The 20000-nt window shown below is 50.9% G+C and overlaps 1 protein-coding gene across 1 annotated transcript in view; it reads right to left on the minus strand.

Annotated features, from left to right (window-relative positions):
- The window catches only part of LOC144490262 (ammonium transporter Rh type B-A-like), a gene marked incomplete at its 3' end in the record, with an annotated part of 36932 nt that overhangs the window by 16144 nt on the left and 788 nt on the right, over positions 1-20000 (minus strand). Inside the window, exons 2-3 of the mRNA XM_078208042.1 lie at positions 17447-17597; positions 8414-8561 (exon numbers count right to left, since the gene is read on the minus strand). Of these exons, the coding sequence (XP_078064168.1) occupies positions 8414-8561; positions 17447-17597 (299 nt within the window). The remainder of the gene's footprint in view (positions 1-8413; positions 8562-17446; positions 17598-20000) is intronic.

Here is a 20000-nt window from a genome sequence, read left to right on the forward strand (position 1 = left end):
GACAGGGCCTCACTATCGAGGGGTCAGTCAGTGACACAGTGATAGGGCCGCACTATCGAGGGGTCAGTCAGTGACACAGTGACAGGGCCGCACTATCGAGGGGTCAGTCAGTGACACAGTGACAGGGCCTCACTATCGAGGGGTCAGTCAGTGACACAGTGACAGGGCCGCACTATCGAGGGGTCAGTCAGTGACACAGTGACAGGGCCTCACTATCGAGGGGTCAGTCAGTGACACAGTGATAGGGCCGCACTATCGAGGGGTCAGTCAGTGACACAGTGACAGGGCCGCACTATCGAGGGGTCAGTCAGTGACACAGTGACAGGGCCGCACTATCGAGGAGTCAGTCAGTCAGTGACACAGTGATAGGGCCGCACTATCGAGGGGTCAGTCAGTGACACAGTGACAGGGCCTCACTATCGAGGGGTCAGTCAGTGACACAGTGATAGGGCCGCACTATCGAGGGGTCAGTCAGTGACACAGTGACAGGGCCGCACTGTCGAGGGGTCAGTCAGTGACACAGTGACAGGGCCGCACTATCGAGGAGTCAGTCAGTCAGTGACACAGTGACAGGGCCGCACTATCGAGGGGTCAGTCAGTGACACAGTGATAGGGCCGCACTATCGAGGGGTCAGTCAGTCAGTGACACAGTGACAGGGCCGCACTGTCGAGGGGTCAGTCAGTCAGTGACACAGTGACAGGGCCGCACTGTCGAGGGGTCAGTCAGTGACACAGTGACAGGGCCGCACTATCGAGGAGTCAGTCAGTCAGTGACACAGTGACAGGGCCGCACTATCGAGGAGTCAGTCAGTCAGTGACACAGTGACAGGGCCGCACTATCGAGGGGTCAGTCAGTGACACAGTGACAGGGCCGCACTATCGAGGGGTCAGTCAGTGACACAGTGACAGGGCCGCACTATCGAGGAGTCAGTCAGTCAGTGACACAGTGATAGGGCCGCACTATCGAGGGGTCAGTCAGTGACACAGTGACACAGTGACAGGGCCGCACTGTCGAGGGGTCAGTCAGTGACACAGTGACAGGGCCGCACTATCGAGGAGTCAGTCAGTCAGTGACACAGTGACAGGGCCGCACTATCGAGGAGTCAGTCAGTCAGTGACACAGTGACAGGGCCGCACTATCGAGGGGTCAGTCAGTGACACAGTGACAGGGCCGCACTATCGAGGGGTCAGTCAGTGACACAGTGACAGGGCCGCACTATCGAGGAGTCAGTCAGTCAGTGACACAGTGATAGGGCCGCACTATCGAGGGGTCCGTCAGTGACACAGTGATAGGGCCGCACTATCGAGGGGTCAGTCAGTGACACAGTGACACAGTGACAGGGCCGCACTATCGAGGGGTCAGTCAGTGACACAGTGACAGGGCCGCACTATCGAGGGGTCAGTCAGTGACACAGTGACAGGGCCTCACTATCGAGGGGTCAGTCAGTGACACAGTGACAGGGCCGCACTATCGAGGGGTCAGTCAGTGACACAGTGACACGGCCGCACTATCGAGGGGTCAGTCAGTGACACAGTGACAGGGCCTCACTATCGAGGGGTCAGTCAGTGACACAGTGATAGGGCCGCACTATCGAGGGGTCAGTCAGTGACACAGTGACAGGGCCGCACTATCGAGGGGTCAGTCAGTGACACAGTGACAGGGCCGCACTATCGAGGGGTCAGTCAGTGACACAGTGACAGGGCCTCACTATCGAGGGGTCAGTCAGTGACACAGTGATAGGGCCGCACTATCGAGGGGTCAGTCAGTCAGTGACACAGTGACAGGGCCGCACTATCGAGGGGTCAGTCAGTGACACAGTGACACGGCCGCACTATCGAGGGGTCAGTCAGTGACACAGTGACAGGGCCGCACTATCGAGGGGTCAGTCAGTGACACAGTGACAGGGCCGCACTATCGAGGGGTCAGTCAGTCAGTGACACAGTGACAGGGCCGCACTATCGAGGGGTCAGTCAGTGACACAGTGACAGGGCCGCACTATCGAGGGGTCAGTCAGTGACACAGTGATAGGGCCGCACTATCGAGGGGTCCGTCAGTGACACAGTGACAGGGCCGCACTGTCGAGGGGTCAGTCAGTGACACAGTGATAGGGCCGCACTATCGAGGGGTCAGTCAGTGACACAGTGACACGGCCGCACTATCGAGGGGTCAGTCAGTGACACAGTGACAGGGCCGCACTATCGAGGGGTCAGTCAGTGACACAGTGACAGGGCCGCACTATCGAGGGGTCAGTCAGCCAGTCAGTGACACAGTGACACGGCCGCACTATCGAGGGGTCAGTCAGTGACACAGTGACATGGCCGCACTATCGAGGGGTCAGTCAGTGACACAGTGACAGGGCCGCACTATCGAGGGGTCAGTCAGTCAGTGACACAGTGACAGGGCCGCACTATCGAGGGGTCAGTCAGTGACACAGTGATAGGGCCGCACTATCGAGGGGTCAGTCAGTGACACAGTGACAGGGCCGCACTATCGAGGGGTCAGTCAGTGACACAGTGACAGGGCCGCACTATCGAGGGGTCAGTCAGTGACACAGTGACAGGGCCGCACTATCGAGGGGTCAGTCAGTGACACAGTGACAGGGCCGCACTATCGAGGGGTCAGTCAGTCAGTGACACAGTGACAGGGCCGCACTATCGAGGGGTCAGTCAGTGACACAGTGACAGGGCCGCACTATCGAGGGGTCAGTCAGTGACACAGTGATAGGGCCGCAGTATCGAGGGGTCAGTCAGTCAGTGACACAGTGACCGGGCCGCACTATCGAGGGGTCAGTCAGTGACACAGTGACAGGGCCGCACTATCGAGGGGTCAGTCAGTGACACAGTGATAGGGCCGCACTATCGAGGGGCCAGTCAGTCAGTGACACAGTGACAGGGCCGCACTATCGAGGGGTCAGTCAGTCAGTGACACAGTGACAGGGCCGCACTATCGAGGGGTCAGTCAGTGACACAGTGATAGGGCCGCTCTATCGAGGGGTCAGTCAGTCAGTGACACAGTGACAGGGCCGCAGTATCGAGGGGTCAGTCAGTGACAGGTCCGCACTATCGAGGAGTCCGTCAGTGACACAGTGATAGGGCCGCACTATCGAGGGGTCAGTCAGTGACACAGTGATAGGGCCGCACTATCGAGGGGTCAGTCAGTGACACAGTGACAGGGCCGCACTATCGAACGGTCAGTCAGTGACAGGGCCGCACTATCGAGGGGTCCGTCAGTGACACAGTGATAGGGCCGCACTATCGAGGGGTCAGTCAGTGACACAGTGACAGGGCCGCACTATCGAGGGGTCAGTCAGTGACACAGTGACAGGGCCGCACTATCGAGGGGTCAGTCAGTGATACAGTGACACAGTGACAGGGCCGCAGTATCGAGGGGTCAGTCAGTGACAGGGCCGCACTATCGAGGGGTCAGTCAGTCAGTGACACAGTGACAGGGCCGCACTATCGAGGGGTCAGTCAGTGACACAGTGACAGGGCCGCACTATCGAGGGGTCAGTCAGTCAGTGACACAGTGACAGGGCCGCACTATCGAGGGGTCAGTCAGTGACACAGTGACAGGGCCGCACTATCGAGGGGTCAGTCAGTGACACAGTGACATGGCCGCACTATCGAGGGGTCAGTCAGTGACACAGTGATAGGGCCGCACTATCGAGGGGTCAGTCAGTGACACAGTGACACGGCCGCACTATCGAGGGGTCAGTCAGTGACACAGTGACAGGGCCGCACTATCGAGGGGTCAGTCAGTGACACAGTGACAGGGCCGCACTATCGAGGGGTCAGTCAGTCAGTGACACAGTGACAGGGCCGCACTATCGAGGGGTCAGTCAGTGACACAGTGATAGGGCCGCACTATCGAGGGGTCAGTCAGTGACACAGTGACAGGGCCACACTATCGAACGGTCAGTCAGTGACAGGGCCGCACTATCGAGGGGTCCGTCAGTGACACAGTGACAGGGCCGCACTATCGAGGGGTCAGTCAGTCAGTGACACAGTGACTGGGCCGCACTATCGAGGGGTCAGTCAGTCAGTGACACAGTGACAGGGCCGCACTATCGAGGGGTCAGTCAGTGACAGGGCCGCACTATCGAGGGGTCAGTTAGTGACGCAGTGATAGGGCCGCACTATCGAGGGGTCTGTCAGTCAGTGACACAGTGACAGGGCCGCACTATCGAGGGGTCAGTCAGTGACACAGTGACAGGGCCGCACTATCGAGGGGTCAGTCAGTGACACAGTGACAGGGCCGCACTATCGAGCGGTCCGTCAGTGACACAGTGATAGGGCCGCACTATCGAGGGGTCAGTCAGTGACACAGTGACAGGGCCGCACTATCGAGGGGTCAGTCAGTGACACAGTGACAGGGCCGCACTATCGAACGGTCAGTCAGTGACACAGTGACAGGGCCGCACTATCGAGGGGTCAGTCAGTGACACAGTGATAGGGCCGCACTATCGAGGGGTCAGTCAGTGACACAGTGACAGGGCCGCACTATCGAACGGTCAGTCAGTGACAGGGCCGCACTATCGAGGGGTCCGTCAGTGACACAGTGACAGGGCCGCACTATCGAGGGGTCAGTCAGTGACACAGTGATAGGGCCGCACTATCGAGGGGTCAGTCAGTGACACAGTGACAGGGCCGCACTATCGAGGGGTCAGTCAGTGATACAGTGACACAGTGACAGGGCCGCACTATCGAGGGGTCAGTCAGTGACAGGGCCGCACTATCGAGGGGTCAGTCAGTCAGTGACACAGTGACAGGGCCGCACTATCGAGGGGTCAGTCAGTGACACAGTGACATGGCCGCACTATCGAGGGGTCAGTCAGTGACACAGTGACAGGGCCGCACTATCGAGGGGTCAGTCAGTGACACAGTGACATGGCCGCACTATCGAGGGGTCAGTCAGTGACACAGTGATAGGGCCGCACTATCGAGGGGTCAGTCAGTGACACAGTGACACGGCCGCACTATCGAGGGGTCAGTCAGTGACACAGTGACAGGGCCGCACTATCGAGGGGTCAGTCAGTGACACAGTGACAGGGCCGCACTATCGAACGGTCAGTCAGTGACACAGTGACAGGGCCGCACTATCGAGGGGTCAGTCAGTGACACAGTGACAGGGCCGCACTATCGAGGGGTCAGTCAGTGACACAGTGACAGGGCCGCACTATCGAGGGGTCAGTCAGTGACACAGTGAGAGGGCCGCACTATCGAGGGGTCAGTCAGTGACACAGTGACAGGGCCGCACTATCGAGGGGTCAGTCAGTGACACAGTGACAGGGCGGCAGTATCGAGGGGTCAGTCAGTGACACAGTGACAGGGCCGCACTATCGAGGGGTCAGTCAGTGACACAGTGACAGGGCCGCACTATCGAGGGGTCAGTCAGTGACACGGCCGCACTATCGAGGGGTCAGTCAGTGACACAGTGACACGGCCGCACTATCGAGGGGTCAGTCAGTGACACAGTGACAGGGCCGCACTATCGAGGGGTCAGTCAGTGACAGGGCCGCACTATCGAGGGATCAGTCAGTGACACAGTGACAGGGCCGCACTATCGAGGGGTCAGTCAGTGACAGGGCCGCACTATCGAGGGGTCAGTCAGTGACACAGTGACAGGGCCGCACTATTGAGGGGTCAGTCAGTGACACAGTGACAGGGCCGCACTATCGAGGGGTCAGTCAGTGACAGGGCCGCACTATCGAGGGGTCAGTCAGTGACACAGTGACAGGGCCGCACTATCGAGGGGTCAGTCAGTGACACAGTAACAGGGCCGCACTATCGAGGGGTCAGTCAGTGACACAGTGACAGGGCCGCACTATCGAGGGGTCAGTCAGTGACAGGGCCGCACTATCGAGGGGTCAGTGTTTTGTCAGATTAAATTCAGTTCCTGGGCGACCCAGCAGGGTTCAGCAGAGTGCTGCGGTTTGCATCTCTGGATAAACCTCCATTCTGAATATTAACAAGTCCAGCAAGCAGCATTTTAGATTCAGAGTTGTGGCCTATCGATTCGCTGCCAGTCCAACTGAGGGAGAGGCGTCTGGGAAAGCTTCTTCGCCGAGACGCTTGTGCATAGATGGGCTGAATGGCCTCCTGCTGTTTTGCTGTTGTTCAATAGAGGGACATGAGCCTCTCTGGCCGGGCCCTTTATCTACATCCCATCCCCAATCGCCCCTCGAGAAGTTGGTGGGTGAGCCGCCATCTTGAACACACTTCAGTCCCCGTGTGTGGGGTAGGTACACCCACAGTGCTGTTAGGGAGGGAGTTCCAGGATTGTTATTGGACATCAGTCAGTCCCCGTGTGTGGGGTAGGTACACCCACAGTGCTGTTAGGGAGGGAGTTCCAGGATTGTTATTGGACATCAGTCAGTCCCCGTGTGTGGGGTAGGTACACCCACAGTGCTGTTAGGGAGGGTGTTCCAGGATTGTTATTGGACATCAGTCAGTCCCCGTGTGTGGGGTAGGTACACCCACAGAGCTGTTAGGCAGGGAGTTCCAGGATTGTTATTGGACATCAGTCAGTCCCCGTGTGTGGGGTAGGTACACCCACAGTGCTGTTAGGGAGGGAGTTCCAGGATTGTTATTGGACATCAGTCAGTCCCCGTGTGGGGGGTAGGTACACCCACTGTGCTGTTAGGGAGGGAGTTCCAGGATTGTTATTGGACATCAGTCAGTCCCCGTGTGTGGTGTAGGTACACCCACAGTGCTGTTAGGGAGGGAGTTCCGGGATTGTCATTGGACATCAGTCAGTCCCTGTGTGGTGTAGGTACACCCACAGTGCTGTTAGGCAGGGAGTTCCGGGATTGTTATTGGACATCAGTCAGTCCCTGTGTGGTGTAGGTACACCCACAGTGCTGTTAGGCAGGGAGTTCCAGGATTGTTATTGGACATCAGTCAGTCCCCGTGTGTGGGGTAGGTACACCCACAGTGCTGTTAGGGAGGGAGTTCCGGGATTGTTATGGGACATCAGTCAGTCCCCGTGTGTGGGGTAGGTACACCCACAGTGCTGTTAGGGAGGGAGTTCCAGGATTGTTATTGGGAATCAGTCAGTCCCCGTGTATGGGGTAGGTACACCCACAGTGCTGTTAGGGAGGGAGTTCCAGGATTGTTATTGGACATCAGTCAGTCCCCGTGTGGGGGGTAGGTACACCCACTGTGCTGTTAGGGAGGGAGTTCCAGGATTGTTATTGGACATCAGTCAGTCCCCGTGTGTGGTGTAGGTACACCCACAGTGCTGTTAGGGAGGGAGTTCCGGGATTGTCATTGGACATCAGTCAGTCCCTGTGTGGTGTAGGTACACCCACAGTGCTGTTAGGCAGGGAGTTCCGGGATTGTTATTGGACATCAGTCAGTCCCTGTGTGGTGTAGGTACACCCACAGTGCTGTTAGGCAGGGAGTTCCAGGATTGTTATTGGACATCAGTCAGTCCCCGTGTGTGGGGTAGGTACACCCACAGTGCTGTTAGGGAGAGAGTTCCAGGATTGTTATGGGACATCAGTCAGTCCCCGTGTGTGGGGTAGGTACACCCACAGTGCTGTTAGGGAGGGAGTTCCAGGATTGTTATTGGGAATCAGTCAGTCCCCGTGTGTGGGGTAGGTACACCCACAGTGCTGTTAGGGAGGGAGTTCCGGGATTTTGACCCCAGCCACAGTGAAGGAGCGGCCGATATATTTCCCAGTCGGGATGGTGAGTGGCTCGGAGGGGGAACTTGCAGGCGGTGGGTGTTCCCCATGTGTCTGCTGCCCCCCCCACCTTGTCCTTCTAGATGGTAGAGGTGGCGGGTTTGGAAGGTGCTGTTGAAGGAGCCTTGGCGAGTCGCTGCGGTGCATCTTGTAGATGGTTCACACGGCTGTGTCGGGGGTGGAGGGAGTGAGTGTTTGTGGTTAGCGTGTCGATTGAGCGGGGCTGCTTTGTCCTGGATGGTGTCGAGCTTCTCGAGTGTTGTTGGAGCCGCACTCATCCAGGCAAGTGGAGATTGTTGTTGGAGACGCACTCATCCAGGCAAGTGGAGATTGTTGTTGGAGGCGCACTCATCCAGGCAAGTGGGGATTGTTGTTGGAGACGCACTCATCCAGGCAAGTGGAGATTGTTGTTAGAGACGCACTCATCCAGGCAAGTGGAGATTGTTGTTGGAGACGCACTCATCCAGGCAAGTGGAGATTGTTGTTGGAGACGCACTCATCCAGGCAAGTGGAGATTGTTGTTGGAGACGCACTCATCCAGGCAAGTGGAGATTGTTGTTGGAGAGACACTCATCCAGGCAAGTGGAGATTGTTGTTGGAGACGCACTCATCCAGGCAAGTGGAGATTGTTGTTGGAGACGCACTCATCCAGGCAAGTGGAGAATATTCAGAACACGCACGATGGGAAGAGGGGGAAAGGGGGGCAGGTTTGAGAAAGGACTCACCGATCATGGCAAACAAGTCAGAATGATAGACGGATCCCTCGCGCTGACGGCTTTTGTCCAACTGCGCTCGGTAGAGGATGCGGGCAATCGTCAGGCCGAAATATGCCCCAAAGGTGTGAATGGTCATGGACCCACCAGCGTCCTTTATCTGTGTGTAATAATACAGGGGGATATGCCCACACAAAACTGGACACATTCAAATACACACACAGAATAACAACATCAGATCAAATACAGCAGAGAGTTTAATAACTGAGAGTCTTATACTGAGGGACAGTGTGTGTGAGAGAGTGTTATAACTGAGAGTCTTATACTGAGGGACAGTGTGTGTGAGAGAGTGTTATAACTGAGAGTCTTATACTGAGGGACAGTGTGTGAGAGAGAGTGTTATAACTGAGAGTCTTATACTGAGGGACAGTGTGTGTGTGAGAGTGTTATAACTGAGAGTCTTATACTGAGGGACAGTGTGTGTGAGTGTTATAACTGAGAGTCTTATACTGAGGGACAGTGTGTGAGAGAGAGTGTTATAACTGAGAGTCTTATACTGAGGGACAGTGTGTGTGAGAGAGTGTTATAACTGAGAGTCTTATACTGAGGGACAGTGTGTGAGAGAGTGTTATAACTGAGAGTCTTATACTGAGGGACAGTGTGTGAGAGAGAGTGTTATAACTGAGAGACTTATACTGAGGGACAGTGTGTGAGAGAGAGTGTTATAACTGAGAGTCTTATACTGAGGGACAGTGTGTGTGAGAGAGTGTTATAACTGAGAGTCTTATACTGAGGGACAGTGTGTGTGAGAGTGTTATAACTGAGAGTCTTATACTGAGAGACAGTGTGTGTGAGTGTTATAACTGAGAGTCTTATACTGAGGGACAGTGTGTGTGAGAGAGTGTTATAACTGAGAGTCTTATACTGAGAGACAGTGTGTGTGAGAGTGTGTTATAACTGAGAGTCTTATACTGAGGGACAGTGTGTGTGAGAGAGTGTTATAACTGAGAGTCTTATACTGAGGGACAGTGTGTGTGAGAGAGTGTTATAACTGAGAGTCTTATACTGAGGGACAGTGTGTGAGAGAGTGTTATAACTGAGAGTCTTATACTGAGGGACAGTGTGTGAGAGAGAGTGTTATAACTGAGAGTCTTATACTGAGAGACAGTGTGTGTGAGTGTTATAACTGAGAGTCTTATACTGAGGGACAGTGTGTGTGAGAGAGTGTTATAACTGAGAGTCTTATACTGAGGGACAGTGTGTGTGAGTGTTATAACTGAGAGTCTTATACTGAGGGACAGTGTGTGTGAGAGTGTTATAACTGAGAGTCTTATACTGAGGGACAGTGTGTGTGAGAGAGAGTGTTATAACTGAGAGTCTTATACTGAGGGACAGTGTGTGTGAGAGAGTGTTATAACTGAGAGTCTTATACTGAGGGACAGTGTGTGAGAGAGTGTTATAACTGAGAGTCTTATACTGAGGGACAGTGTGTGAGAGAGAGTGTTATAACTGAGTGTCTTATACTGAGGGACAGTGTGTGTGAGAGAGTGTTATAACTGAGAGTCTTATACTGAGGGACAGTGTGTGTGAGAGTGTTATAACTGAGAGCCTTATACTGAGGGACAGTGTGTGAGAGAGTGTTATAACTGAGAGTCTTATACTGAGGGACAGTGTGTGTGAGAGAGTGTTATAACTGAGAGTCTTATACTGAGGGACAGTGTGTGTGAGAGAGTGTTATAACTGAGAGTCTTATACTGAGGGACAGTGTGTGTGAGAGAGTGTTATAACTGAGAGTCTTATACTGAGGGACAGTATGTGTGAGAGAGAGTGTTATAACTGAGAGTCTTATACTGAGAGACGGTGTGTGTGAGAGAGTGTTATAACTGAGAGTCTTATACTGAGGGACAGTGTGTGAGAGAGTGTTATAACTGAGAGTCTTATACTGAGGGACAGTGTGTGTGAGAGAGTGTTATAACTGAGAGTCTTATACTGAGGGACAGTGTGTGTGAGAGAGAGTGTTATAACTGAGAGTCTTATACTGAGGGACAGTGTGTGTGAGAGAGAGTGTTATAACTGAGTGTCTTATACTGAGGGACTGTGTGTGAGAGTGTTATAACTGAGAGTCTTATACTGAGGGACAGTGTGTGAGAGAGAGTGTTATAACTGAGAGTCTTATACTGAGAGACAGTGTGTGTGAGAGAGTGTTATAACTGAGAGTCTTATACTGAGGGACAGTGTGTGTGAGAGTGTTATAACTGAGAGTCTTATACTGAGGGACAGTGTGTGAGAGAGAGTGTTATAACTGAGAGTCTTATACTGAGGGACAGTGTGTGTGAGAGAGTGTGTTATAACTGAGAGTCTTATACTGAGGGACAGTGAGTGAGAGAGAGTGTTATAACTGAGAGTCTTATACTGAGAGACAGTGTGTGTGAGAGAGTGTTATAACTGAGAGTCTTATACTGAGGGACAGTGTGTGAGAGAGTGTTATAACTGAGAGTCTTATACTGAGGGACAGTGTGTGTGAGAGAGTGTTATAACTGAGAGTCTTATACTGAGGGACAGTGTGTGTGAGAGAGAGTGTTATAACTGAGAGTCTTATACTGAGGGACAGTGTGTGTGAGAGAGAGTGTTATAACTGAGAGTCTTATACTGAGGGACAGTGTGTGTGAGAGAGTGTTATAACTGAGTGTCTTTTACTGAGGGACAGTGTGTGTGAGAGTGTTATAACTGAGAGTCTTATACTGAGGGACAGTGTGTGTGAGAGAGTGTTATAACTGAGAGACTTATACTGAGGGACAGTGTGTGTGAGAGTGTTATAACTGAGAGTCTTATACTGAGGGACAGTGTGTGTGAGAGAGAGTGTTATAACTGAGTGTCTTTTACTGAGGGACAGTGTGTGTGAGAGTGTTATAACTGAGAGTCTTATACTGAGGGACAATGTGTGAGAGAGAGTGTTATAACTGAGAGACTTATACTGAGGGACAGTGTGTGAGAGAGAGTGTTATAACTGAGAGTCTTATACTGAGGGACAGTGTGTGTGAGAGAGTGTTAAAACTGAGAGTCTTATACTGAGAGACAGTGTGTGTGAGAGAGAGTGTTATAACTGAGAGTCTTATACTGAGGGACAGTGTGTGAGAGAGAGTGTTATAACTGAGAGTCTTATACTGAGGGACAGTGTGTGTGAGAGAGAGTGTTATAACTGAGAGTCTTATACTGAGGGACAGTGTGTGAGAGAGAGTGTTATAACTGAGAGTCTTATACTGAGGGACAGTGTGTGTGAGAGAGAGTGTTATAACTGAGAGTCTTATACTGAGGGACAGTGTGTGTGAGAGAGTGTTATAACTGAGAGTCTTATACTGAGGGACAGTGTGTGCGAGAGTGTTATAACTGAGAGTCTTATACTGAGAGACAGTGTGTGAGAGAGTGTTATAACTGAGTGTCTTATACTGAGGGACAGTGTGTGTGAGAGTGTTATAACTGAGAGTCTGATACTGAGGGACAGTGTGTGTGAGAGAGTGTTATAACTGAGTGTCTTATACTGAGGGACAGTGTGTGTGAGAGAGTGTTATAACTGAGTGTCTTATACTGAGGGACAGTGTGTGAGAGAGTCTTATAACTGAGTGTCTTATACTGAGGGACAGTGTGTGTGAGAGAGAGTGTTATAACTGAGTGTCTTATACTGAGGGACAGTGTGTAAGAGAGTGTTATAACAGAGTGTCTTATACTGAGGGACAGTGTGTGTGAGAGAGTGTTATAACTGAGAGTCTTATACTGAGGGACAGTGTGTGAGAGAGAGTGTTATAACTGAGAGTCTTATACTGAGGGACAGTGTGTGTGAGAGTGTTATAACTGAGAGTCTTATACTGAGGGACAGTGTGTGTGAGAGAGAGTGTTATAACTGAGAGTCTTATACTGAGGGACAGTGTGTGAGAGAGTGTTATAACTGAAAGTCTTATACTGAGAGACAGTGTGTGTGAGAGAGTGTTATAACTGAGAGTCTTATACTGAGGGACAGTGTGTGTGAGAGAGTGTTATAACTGAGTGTCTTATACTGAGGGACAGTGTGTGTGAGAGTGTTATAACTGAGAGTCTTATACTGAGGGACAGTGTGTGTGAGAGAGTGTTATAACTGAGAGTCTTATACTGAGAGACAGTGTGTGTGAGAGAGAGTGTTATAACTGAGAGTCTTATACTGAGAGACAGTGTGTGTGAGAGTGTTCTGACTGAGAGTCTTATACTGAGGGACAGTGTGTGTGAGAGAGTGTTATAACTGAGTGTCTTATACTGAGAGACAGTGTGTGTGAGAGAGAGTGTTATAACTGAGAGTCTTATACTGAGAGACAGTGTGTGTGAGAGTGTTCTGACTGAGAGTCTTATACTGAGGGACAGTGTGTGTGAGAGAGTGTTATAACTGAGAGTCTTATACTGAGAGACAGTGTGTGTGAGAGAGAGTGTTATAACTGAGAGTCTTATACTGAGAGACAGTGTGTGTGAGAGTGTTCTGACTGAGAGTCTTATACTGAGTGACAGTGTGTGTGAGAGAGTGTTATAACTGAGAGTCTTATACTGAGGGACAGTGTGTGTGAGAGAGTGTTATAACTGAGAGTCTTATACTGAGGGACAGTGTGTGTGAGAGAGTGTTATAACTGAGAGTCTTATACTGAGGGACAGTGTGTGAAAGAGAGAGTGTTATAACTGAGAGTCTTATACTGAGAGACAGTGTGTGTGAGAGAGTGTTATAACTGAGTCTTATACTGAGGGACAGTGTGTGTGAGAGAGAGTGTTATAACTGAGAGTCTTATACTGGGAGACAGTGTGTGAGAGAGAGTGTTATAACTGAGAGTCTTATACTGAGGGACAGGGTGTGTGAGAGAGTGTTATAACTGAGTCTTATACTGAGGGACAGTGTGTGTGAGAGTGTTATAACTGAGAGTCTTATACTGAGAGACAGTGTGTGTGAGAGATTGTTATAACTGAGAGTCTTATACTGAGGGACAGGGTGTGTGAGAGAGTGTTATAACTGAGTCTTATACTGAGGGACAGTGTGTGTGAGAGAGAGTGTTATAACTGAGAGTCTTATACTGGGAGACAGTGTGTGAGAGAGAGTGTTATAACTGAGAGTCTTATACTGAGGGACAGTGTGTGAGAGAGAGAGTGTTATAACTGAGAGTCTTATACTGAGGGACAGTGTGTGAGAGAGAGAGTGTTATAACTGAGAGTCTTATACTGAGGGACAGTGTGTGAGAGAGAGTGTTATAACTGAGAGACTTATACTGAGGGACAGTGTGTGAGAGAGAGTGTTATAACTGAGAGTCTTATCCTGAGGGACAGTGTGTGAGAGAGAGTGTTATAACTGAGAGTCTTAATACGAGGGACAGTGTGTGTGAGAGTGTTATAACTGAGAGTCTTATACTGAGGGACAGTGTGTGAGAGAGAGTGTTATAACTGAGAGACTTATACTGAGGGACAGTGTGTGAGAGAGAGTGTTATAACTGAGAGTCTTATCCTGAGGGACAGTGTGTGAGAGAGAGTGTTATAACTGAGAGTCTTATACTGAGGGACAGTGTGTGTGAGAGTGTGTTATAACTGAGAGCCTTATACTGAGGGACAGTGTGTGTGAGAGAGTGTTATAACTGAGTGTCTTTTACTGAGGGACAGTGTGTGTGTGAGAGTGTTATAACTGAGAGTCTTATACTGAGGGACAGTGTGTGTGTGAGAGTGTTATAACTGAGAGTCTTATACTGAGGGACAGTGTGTGAGAGAGAGTGTTATAACTGAGAGACTTATACTGAGGGACAGTGTGTGAGAGAGAGTGTTATAACTGAGAGTCTTATCCTGAGGGACAGTGTGTGAGAGAGAGTGTTATAACTGAGAGTCTTATACTGAGGGACAGTGTGTGTGAGAGTGTGTTATAACTGAGAGCCTTGTTCTGAGGGACAGTGTGTGTGAGAGAGTGTTATAACTGAGTGTCTTTTACTGAGGGACAGTGTGTGTGAGAGAGTGTTATAACTGAGAGTCTTATACTGAGAGACAGTGTGTGTGTGAGAGTGTTATAACTGAGAGTCTTATACTGAGGGACAGTGTGTGTGTGAGAGTGTTATAACTGAGAGTCTTATACTGAGGGACAGTGTGTGAGAGAGAGTGTTATAACTGAGAGACTTATACTGAGGGACAGTGTGTGAGAGAGAGTGTTATAACTGAGAGTCTTATCCTGAGGGACAGTGTGTGAGAGAGAGTGTTATAACTGAGAGTCTTATACTGAGGGACAGTGTGTGTGAGAGTGTGTTATAACTGAGAGTCTTATACTGAGGGACAGTGTGTGTGAGAGAGTGTTATAACTGAGAGTCTTATACTGAGGGACAGTGTGTGAGAGAGAGTGTTATAACTGAGAGTCTTATACTGAGGGACAGTGTGTGTGAGAGAGTGTTATAACTGAGTGTCTTTTACTGAGGGACAGTGTGTGTGAGAGAGTGTTATAACTGAGAGTCTTATACTGAGAGACAGTGTGTGTGAGAGTGTTATAACTGAGAGTCTTATACTGAGGGACAGTGTGTGTGTGAGAGTGTTATAACTGAGAGTCTTATACTGAGGGACAGTGTGTGAGAGAGAGTGTTATAACTGAGAGTCTTATACTGAGAGACAGTGTGTGTGTGAGAGTGTTATAACTGAGAGTCTTATACTGAGGGACAGTGTGTGTGAGAGAGTGTTATAACTGAGAGTCTTATACTGAGGGACAGTGTGTGAGAGAGAGTGTTATAACTGAGAGACTTATACTGAGAGACAGTGTGAGAGAGAGAGTGTTATAACTGAGAGACTTATACTGAGAGACAGTGTGAGAGAGAGAGTGTTATAACTGAGAGTCTTATACTGAGAGACAGTGTTAGAGAGAGTGTTATAACTGAGTGTCTTATACTGAGGGACAGTGTGTGTGAGAGTGTGTTATAACTGAGAGCCTTATACTGAGGGACAGTGTGTGTGAGAGAGTGTTATAACTGAGTGTCTTTTACTGAGGGACAGTGTGTGTGAGAGAGTGTTATAACTGAGAGTCTTATACTGAGAGACAGTGTGTGTGTGAGAGTGTTATAACTGAGAGTCTTATACTGAGGGACAGTGTGTGTGTGAGAGTGTTATAACTGAGAGTCTTATACTGAGGGACAGTGTGTGAGAGAGAGTGTTATAACTGAGAGTCTTATACTGAGAGACAGTGTGTGTGTGAGAGTGTTATAACTGAGAGTCTTATACTGAGGGACAGTGTGTGTGAGAGAGTGTTATAACTGAGAGTCTTATACTGAGGGACAGTGTGTGAGAGAGTGTTATAACTGAGAGACTTATACTGAGAGACAGTGTGAGAGAGAGAGTGTTATAACTGAGAGACTTATACTGAGAGACAGTGTGAGAGAGAGTTATAACTGAGAGTCTTATACTGAGAGACAGTGTTAGAGAGAGTGTTATAACTGAGTGTCTTATACTGAGGGACAGTGTGTGTGTGAGAGTGTTATAACTGAGAGTCTTATACTGAGAGACAGTGTGTGTGTGAGAGTGTTATAACTTTCCGTTTTATTCTGAGGGTGGAAGCGTGTGTTTTAAGTGTGAAAATTACCCAGGGGATGAGGTACCCGCTCTCAGACGATCGTTTAGCTGAGAACTGTTGTAATTTTCCACTGAATGTTCTTGAAAGAGACTGTCTGATTATTGGAATCACAAGGAGTTGGGTTTGTTTGGCCTTTGTACAGTGTGTATTTTGTTGAACAGAGTCCCTTGTGTGTGTGTGATCTAGAAACAGCCTGCCTGTCGCACTGTTCCCAGATGTATCTCCTTCCCCCCCATCCCCCAGCCCTGCTCCCCGCACTAACCCCTTCACTCCCAGTGCCTGAACGAAGCAGATTCCTCCTCCCTTTCCCCCTCCTCTCCCTCTGACCCTCCCCGCCTCACCCCCTCCTCTCCACGCCTGTCTGCGACGTACACCCAATCGCAACGCGCCGCGTGTTGTGGAGGTGTCAAAGTGGGGCTGCGGGGGGGGGGGGGGGTGGCGAAGAGTCAAGGAGGAGGAAGTGTCCACATGGAGCGTCGGAGATCCGCATGCTCCCGCGCACGATTTGGACTATCCGATTACTTGGGCCGTCGTGTTTAGAGTCAGAGGTTTGCAGCATGGAAACAGGCCCTTCGGCCCAACTTGTCCAATGCTGCCCCTGTTTTTTTAACCACCGAGCTAGTCCCAATTGCCCGCCTTTGCCCTCTGTACCCCTGTAACTGTCTCAACGCTTTTTTAAAGGACGAAATTGTACCCGCCTCTACTACTGCCTCTGGCAGCTCGTTCCAGACACTCACCACCCTCTCTGTGAAACAATTGCCCCTCTGGACCCTTTTGTAACTCTCCCCTCTCACCTTAAACCTATGCCCTCTAGGTTTAGACTCCCCTACCTTTGGGGAAAAGATATTGACTATCTAGCTGATCTGTGCCCCTCATTATTTTATAGACCTCTATAAGATCACCCCTCAGCCTCCTACGCTCCAGAGAAAAAAGTCCCAGTCTATCCAGCCCCTCCTTATAACCATAAGACATAGGAGCAGAATTAGGCCACTCGGCCCATCGAGTCTGCTCCGCCATTCAATCATGGCTGATATTTTTCTCATCCCCATTCTCCTGCCTTTTCCACATAACCCCTGACCCCCTCATTAATCAAGAACCGATCTATCTCTGTCTTAAAGACACTCAATGACCCGGCCTCCACAGCCTTCTGCGGCAAAGAGTTCCACAGATTCACCACTCTCTGGCTGGAGAAATTCCTCCTCATCTCTGTTTTAAAGGATCGTCCCTTTAGCCTGAGGTTGTGCCCTCTGGTTCGAGTTTTTCCTACAAGTGGAAACATCCTCTCCACGTCCACTCTATCCGGGCCTCGCAGTATCCTGTAAGTTTCAATAAGATCCCCCCCCTCATCCTTCTAAACTCCCACCGAGTACAGACCCAGAGTCCTCAACCATTCCTCATACGGCAAGCTCTTCATTCCAGGGATCATTCTTGTAACTCAAGCCATGAAGTCTTACCTCTAAGACAGAGAGAAGCACGTACTCGTTGATGGAGAAAAGGGCGGCTTCGAAGATAGTCATGATGAGAAGTTGGGCAGGGCTGGTCTTTCCCAGCAGAGCCTCCGAAGAAATGAGGACCGATCCAGTGCAGAATTCAGCGTTAATCATACTGCAACGACACACGCGGGTTTAGAGACCTCAGCAAGGGACGGCAAAACCCTCCCCCCACCCCCCCCCCCACCACCCCCACCCCTCCCCCAATCACCCACCCCGGGAATCCGGGAGCATTGAGGACAACTCGGTGACACACAGACTCTCCCAACACATTCCCGTTGGAATTACAGAACAACACACTCTCCAACATCAGACCCAATCCTTGGCACACTCCCCTCAATCCCCCTCAACACCCTCCACTCCCTCCAACCCCCCTCAACACCCTCCATCCCCCTCCACTCCCTCCATCCCCCCCAACCCCCCTCCATCCCCCTCCATCCCCCTCAACACCCTCCGTCCCCCTCCGTCCCCCTCAACCCCCTCCATCCCCCTCCATCCCCCTCCACTCCCTCCAACCCCTGTCAACCCCCCCATCCCCCTCAATCCCCCTCCATAGAACCATAGAAAACTACAGCTCAGAAACAGGCCTTTTGGCCCTTCTTGTCTGTGCCGAACCATTTTTTGCCTAGTCCCACTGACCTGCACTTGGACCATATCCCTCCACACCCCTCTCATCCATGAACCCGTCCAAGTTTTTCTTAAATGTTAAAAGTTACCACTTTATCCGGCAGCTCATTCCACACTCCCACCACTCTCTGCGTGAAGAAGCCCCCCCTAATATTCCCTTTAAACTTTTCTCCTTTCACCCTTAACCCATGCCCTCTGGTTTTTTTCTCCCCTAGCCTCAGCGGAAAAAGCCTGCTTGCATCCACTCTATCTATACCCATCAAAATCTTATACACCTCTATCAAATCTCCCCTCAATCTTCTACGCTCCAGGGAATAAAGTCCCAACCTATTCAATCTCTCTCTGTAACTCAGCTTCTCAAGTCCCGGCAACATCCTTGTGAACCTTCTCTGCACTCTTTCAATCTTATTTACATCCTTCCTGTAACTAGGTGACCAAAACTGTACACAATACTCTAAATTCGGCCTCACCAATGCCTTATATAACCTTACCATAACACTCCAACTTTTATACTCGATACTCCGATTTATAAAGGCCAATGTACCAAAGGCACTCTTTACGACCCTATCCACCTGTGACGTCACTTTTAGGGAATTCTGTACCTGTATTCCCACATCCCTCTGTTCAACTGCACTCTTCAGAGTCCTACCATTTACCCTGTACGTTCTTCTTTGGTTTGTCCTTCCAAAGTGCAATATCTCACACTTGTCTGCGTTAAATTCCATTTGCCATTTTTCAGTCCATTTTTCTAGCTGGTCCAAATCCCTCTGCAAGCTTTGAAAACCTTCCTCACTGTCCACTACACCTCCAATCTTTGTATCATCAGCAAACTTGCTGATCCAATTTACCACATTATCATCCAGATCATTGATATAGATGACAAACAACAATGGACCCAACACCGATCCCTGCGGCACACCACTAGTCACAGGCCTCAACACCCTCCATCCCCCCCAACTCCCCTCAACCCCCTCCATCCCCCTCAACTCCCACCATTCCCCTCAACCCCCTCCAATCCACTCAACCCCCTCCAATCCCCCTCAACTCCCTCATTCCCCTCAACTCCCTCATTCCCCTCAACTCCCTCATTCCCCTCAACTCCCTCATTCCCCTCAACTCCCTCAACCCCCTCAACTCCCTCATTCCCCTCAACTCCCTCATTCCCCTCAACTCCCTCATTTCCCTCATTTCCCTCAACTCCCTCATTTCCCTCATTTCCCTCAACTCCCTCATTTCCCTCAACTCCCTCAACTCCCTCAACTCCCTCATTTCCCTCATTTCCCTCAACTCCCTCAACTCCCTTATTTCCCTCAACTCCCTCATTTCCCTCAGCTCCCTCAGCTCCCTCATTTCCCTCAACTCCCTCCATCCCCCTCTACTTCCTCCATCCCCCTCTACTCCCTCCATCCCCCTCTACCCCCTCCATCCCCCTCAACTCCCTCCATCCCCCTCAACTCCCTCCATCCCCCTCAACTCCCTCCATCCCCCTTAACTCCCTCCATTCTCCTCAACACTCCCACTCTCCTCCAATCCCCCCTCCGCCCTCTCTCCTCCCTCCAATCCCCCCCTCCACCCTCTCTTGCTCGCTCCAATCCCCCCCTCTGCCCTCTCTCCTCCCTCCAATCCCCCTCCGCCCTCTCTAACTCCCTCCAATCCCCCCCTCCATCCTCTTTTCCTCCCTCCAGTCCTCCCTTCGCCCTCTCTTCCTCCCTCCAATCCCCCCCATGTGCGCTCTCTAGCTCCCTCCAATCCCCCATGCATCCTCTCTTGCTCCCTCCAATCCACCCCTCCGCCCTCTCTTCCTCCCTTCAATCCCCCCCTCCGCCCTCTCTTCCTCCCTTCAATCCCCCCCTCCGCCCTCTCTTCCTCCCTTCAATCCCCCCCTCCACCC

The sequence above is a fragment of the Mustelus asterias genome, unplaced genomic scaffold (genome assembly GCF_964213995.1).
Source record: "Mustelus asterias unplaced genomic scaffold, sMusAst1.hap1.1 HAP1_SCAFFOLD_3081, whole genome shotgun sequence".
In the NCBI taxonomy this organism is placed as follows: domain Eukaryota; kingdom Metazoa; phylum Chordata; class Chondrichthyes; order Carcharhiniformes; family Triakidae; genus Mustelus; species Mustelus asterias.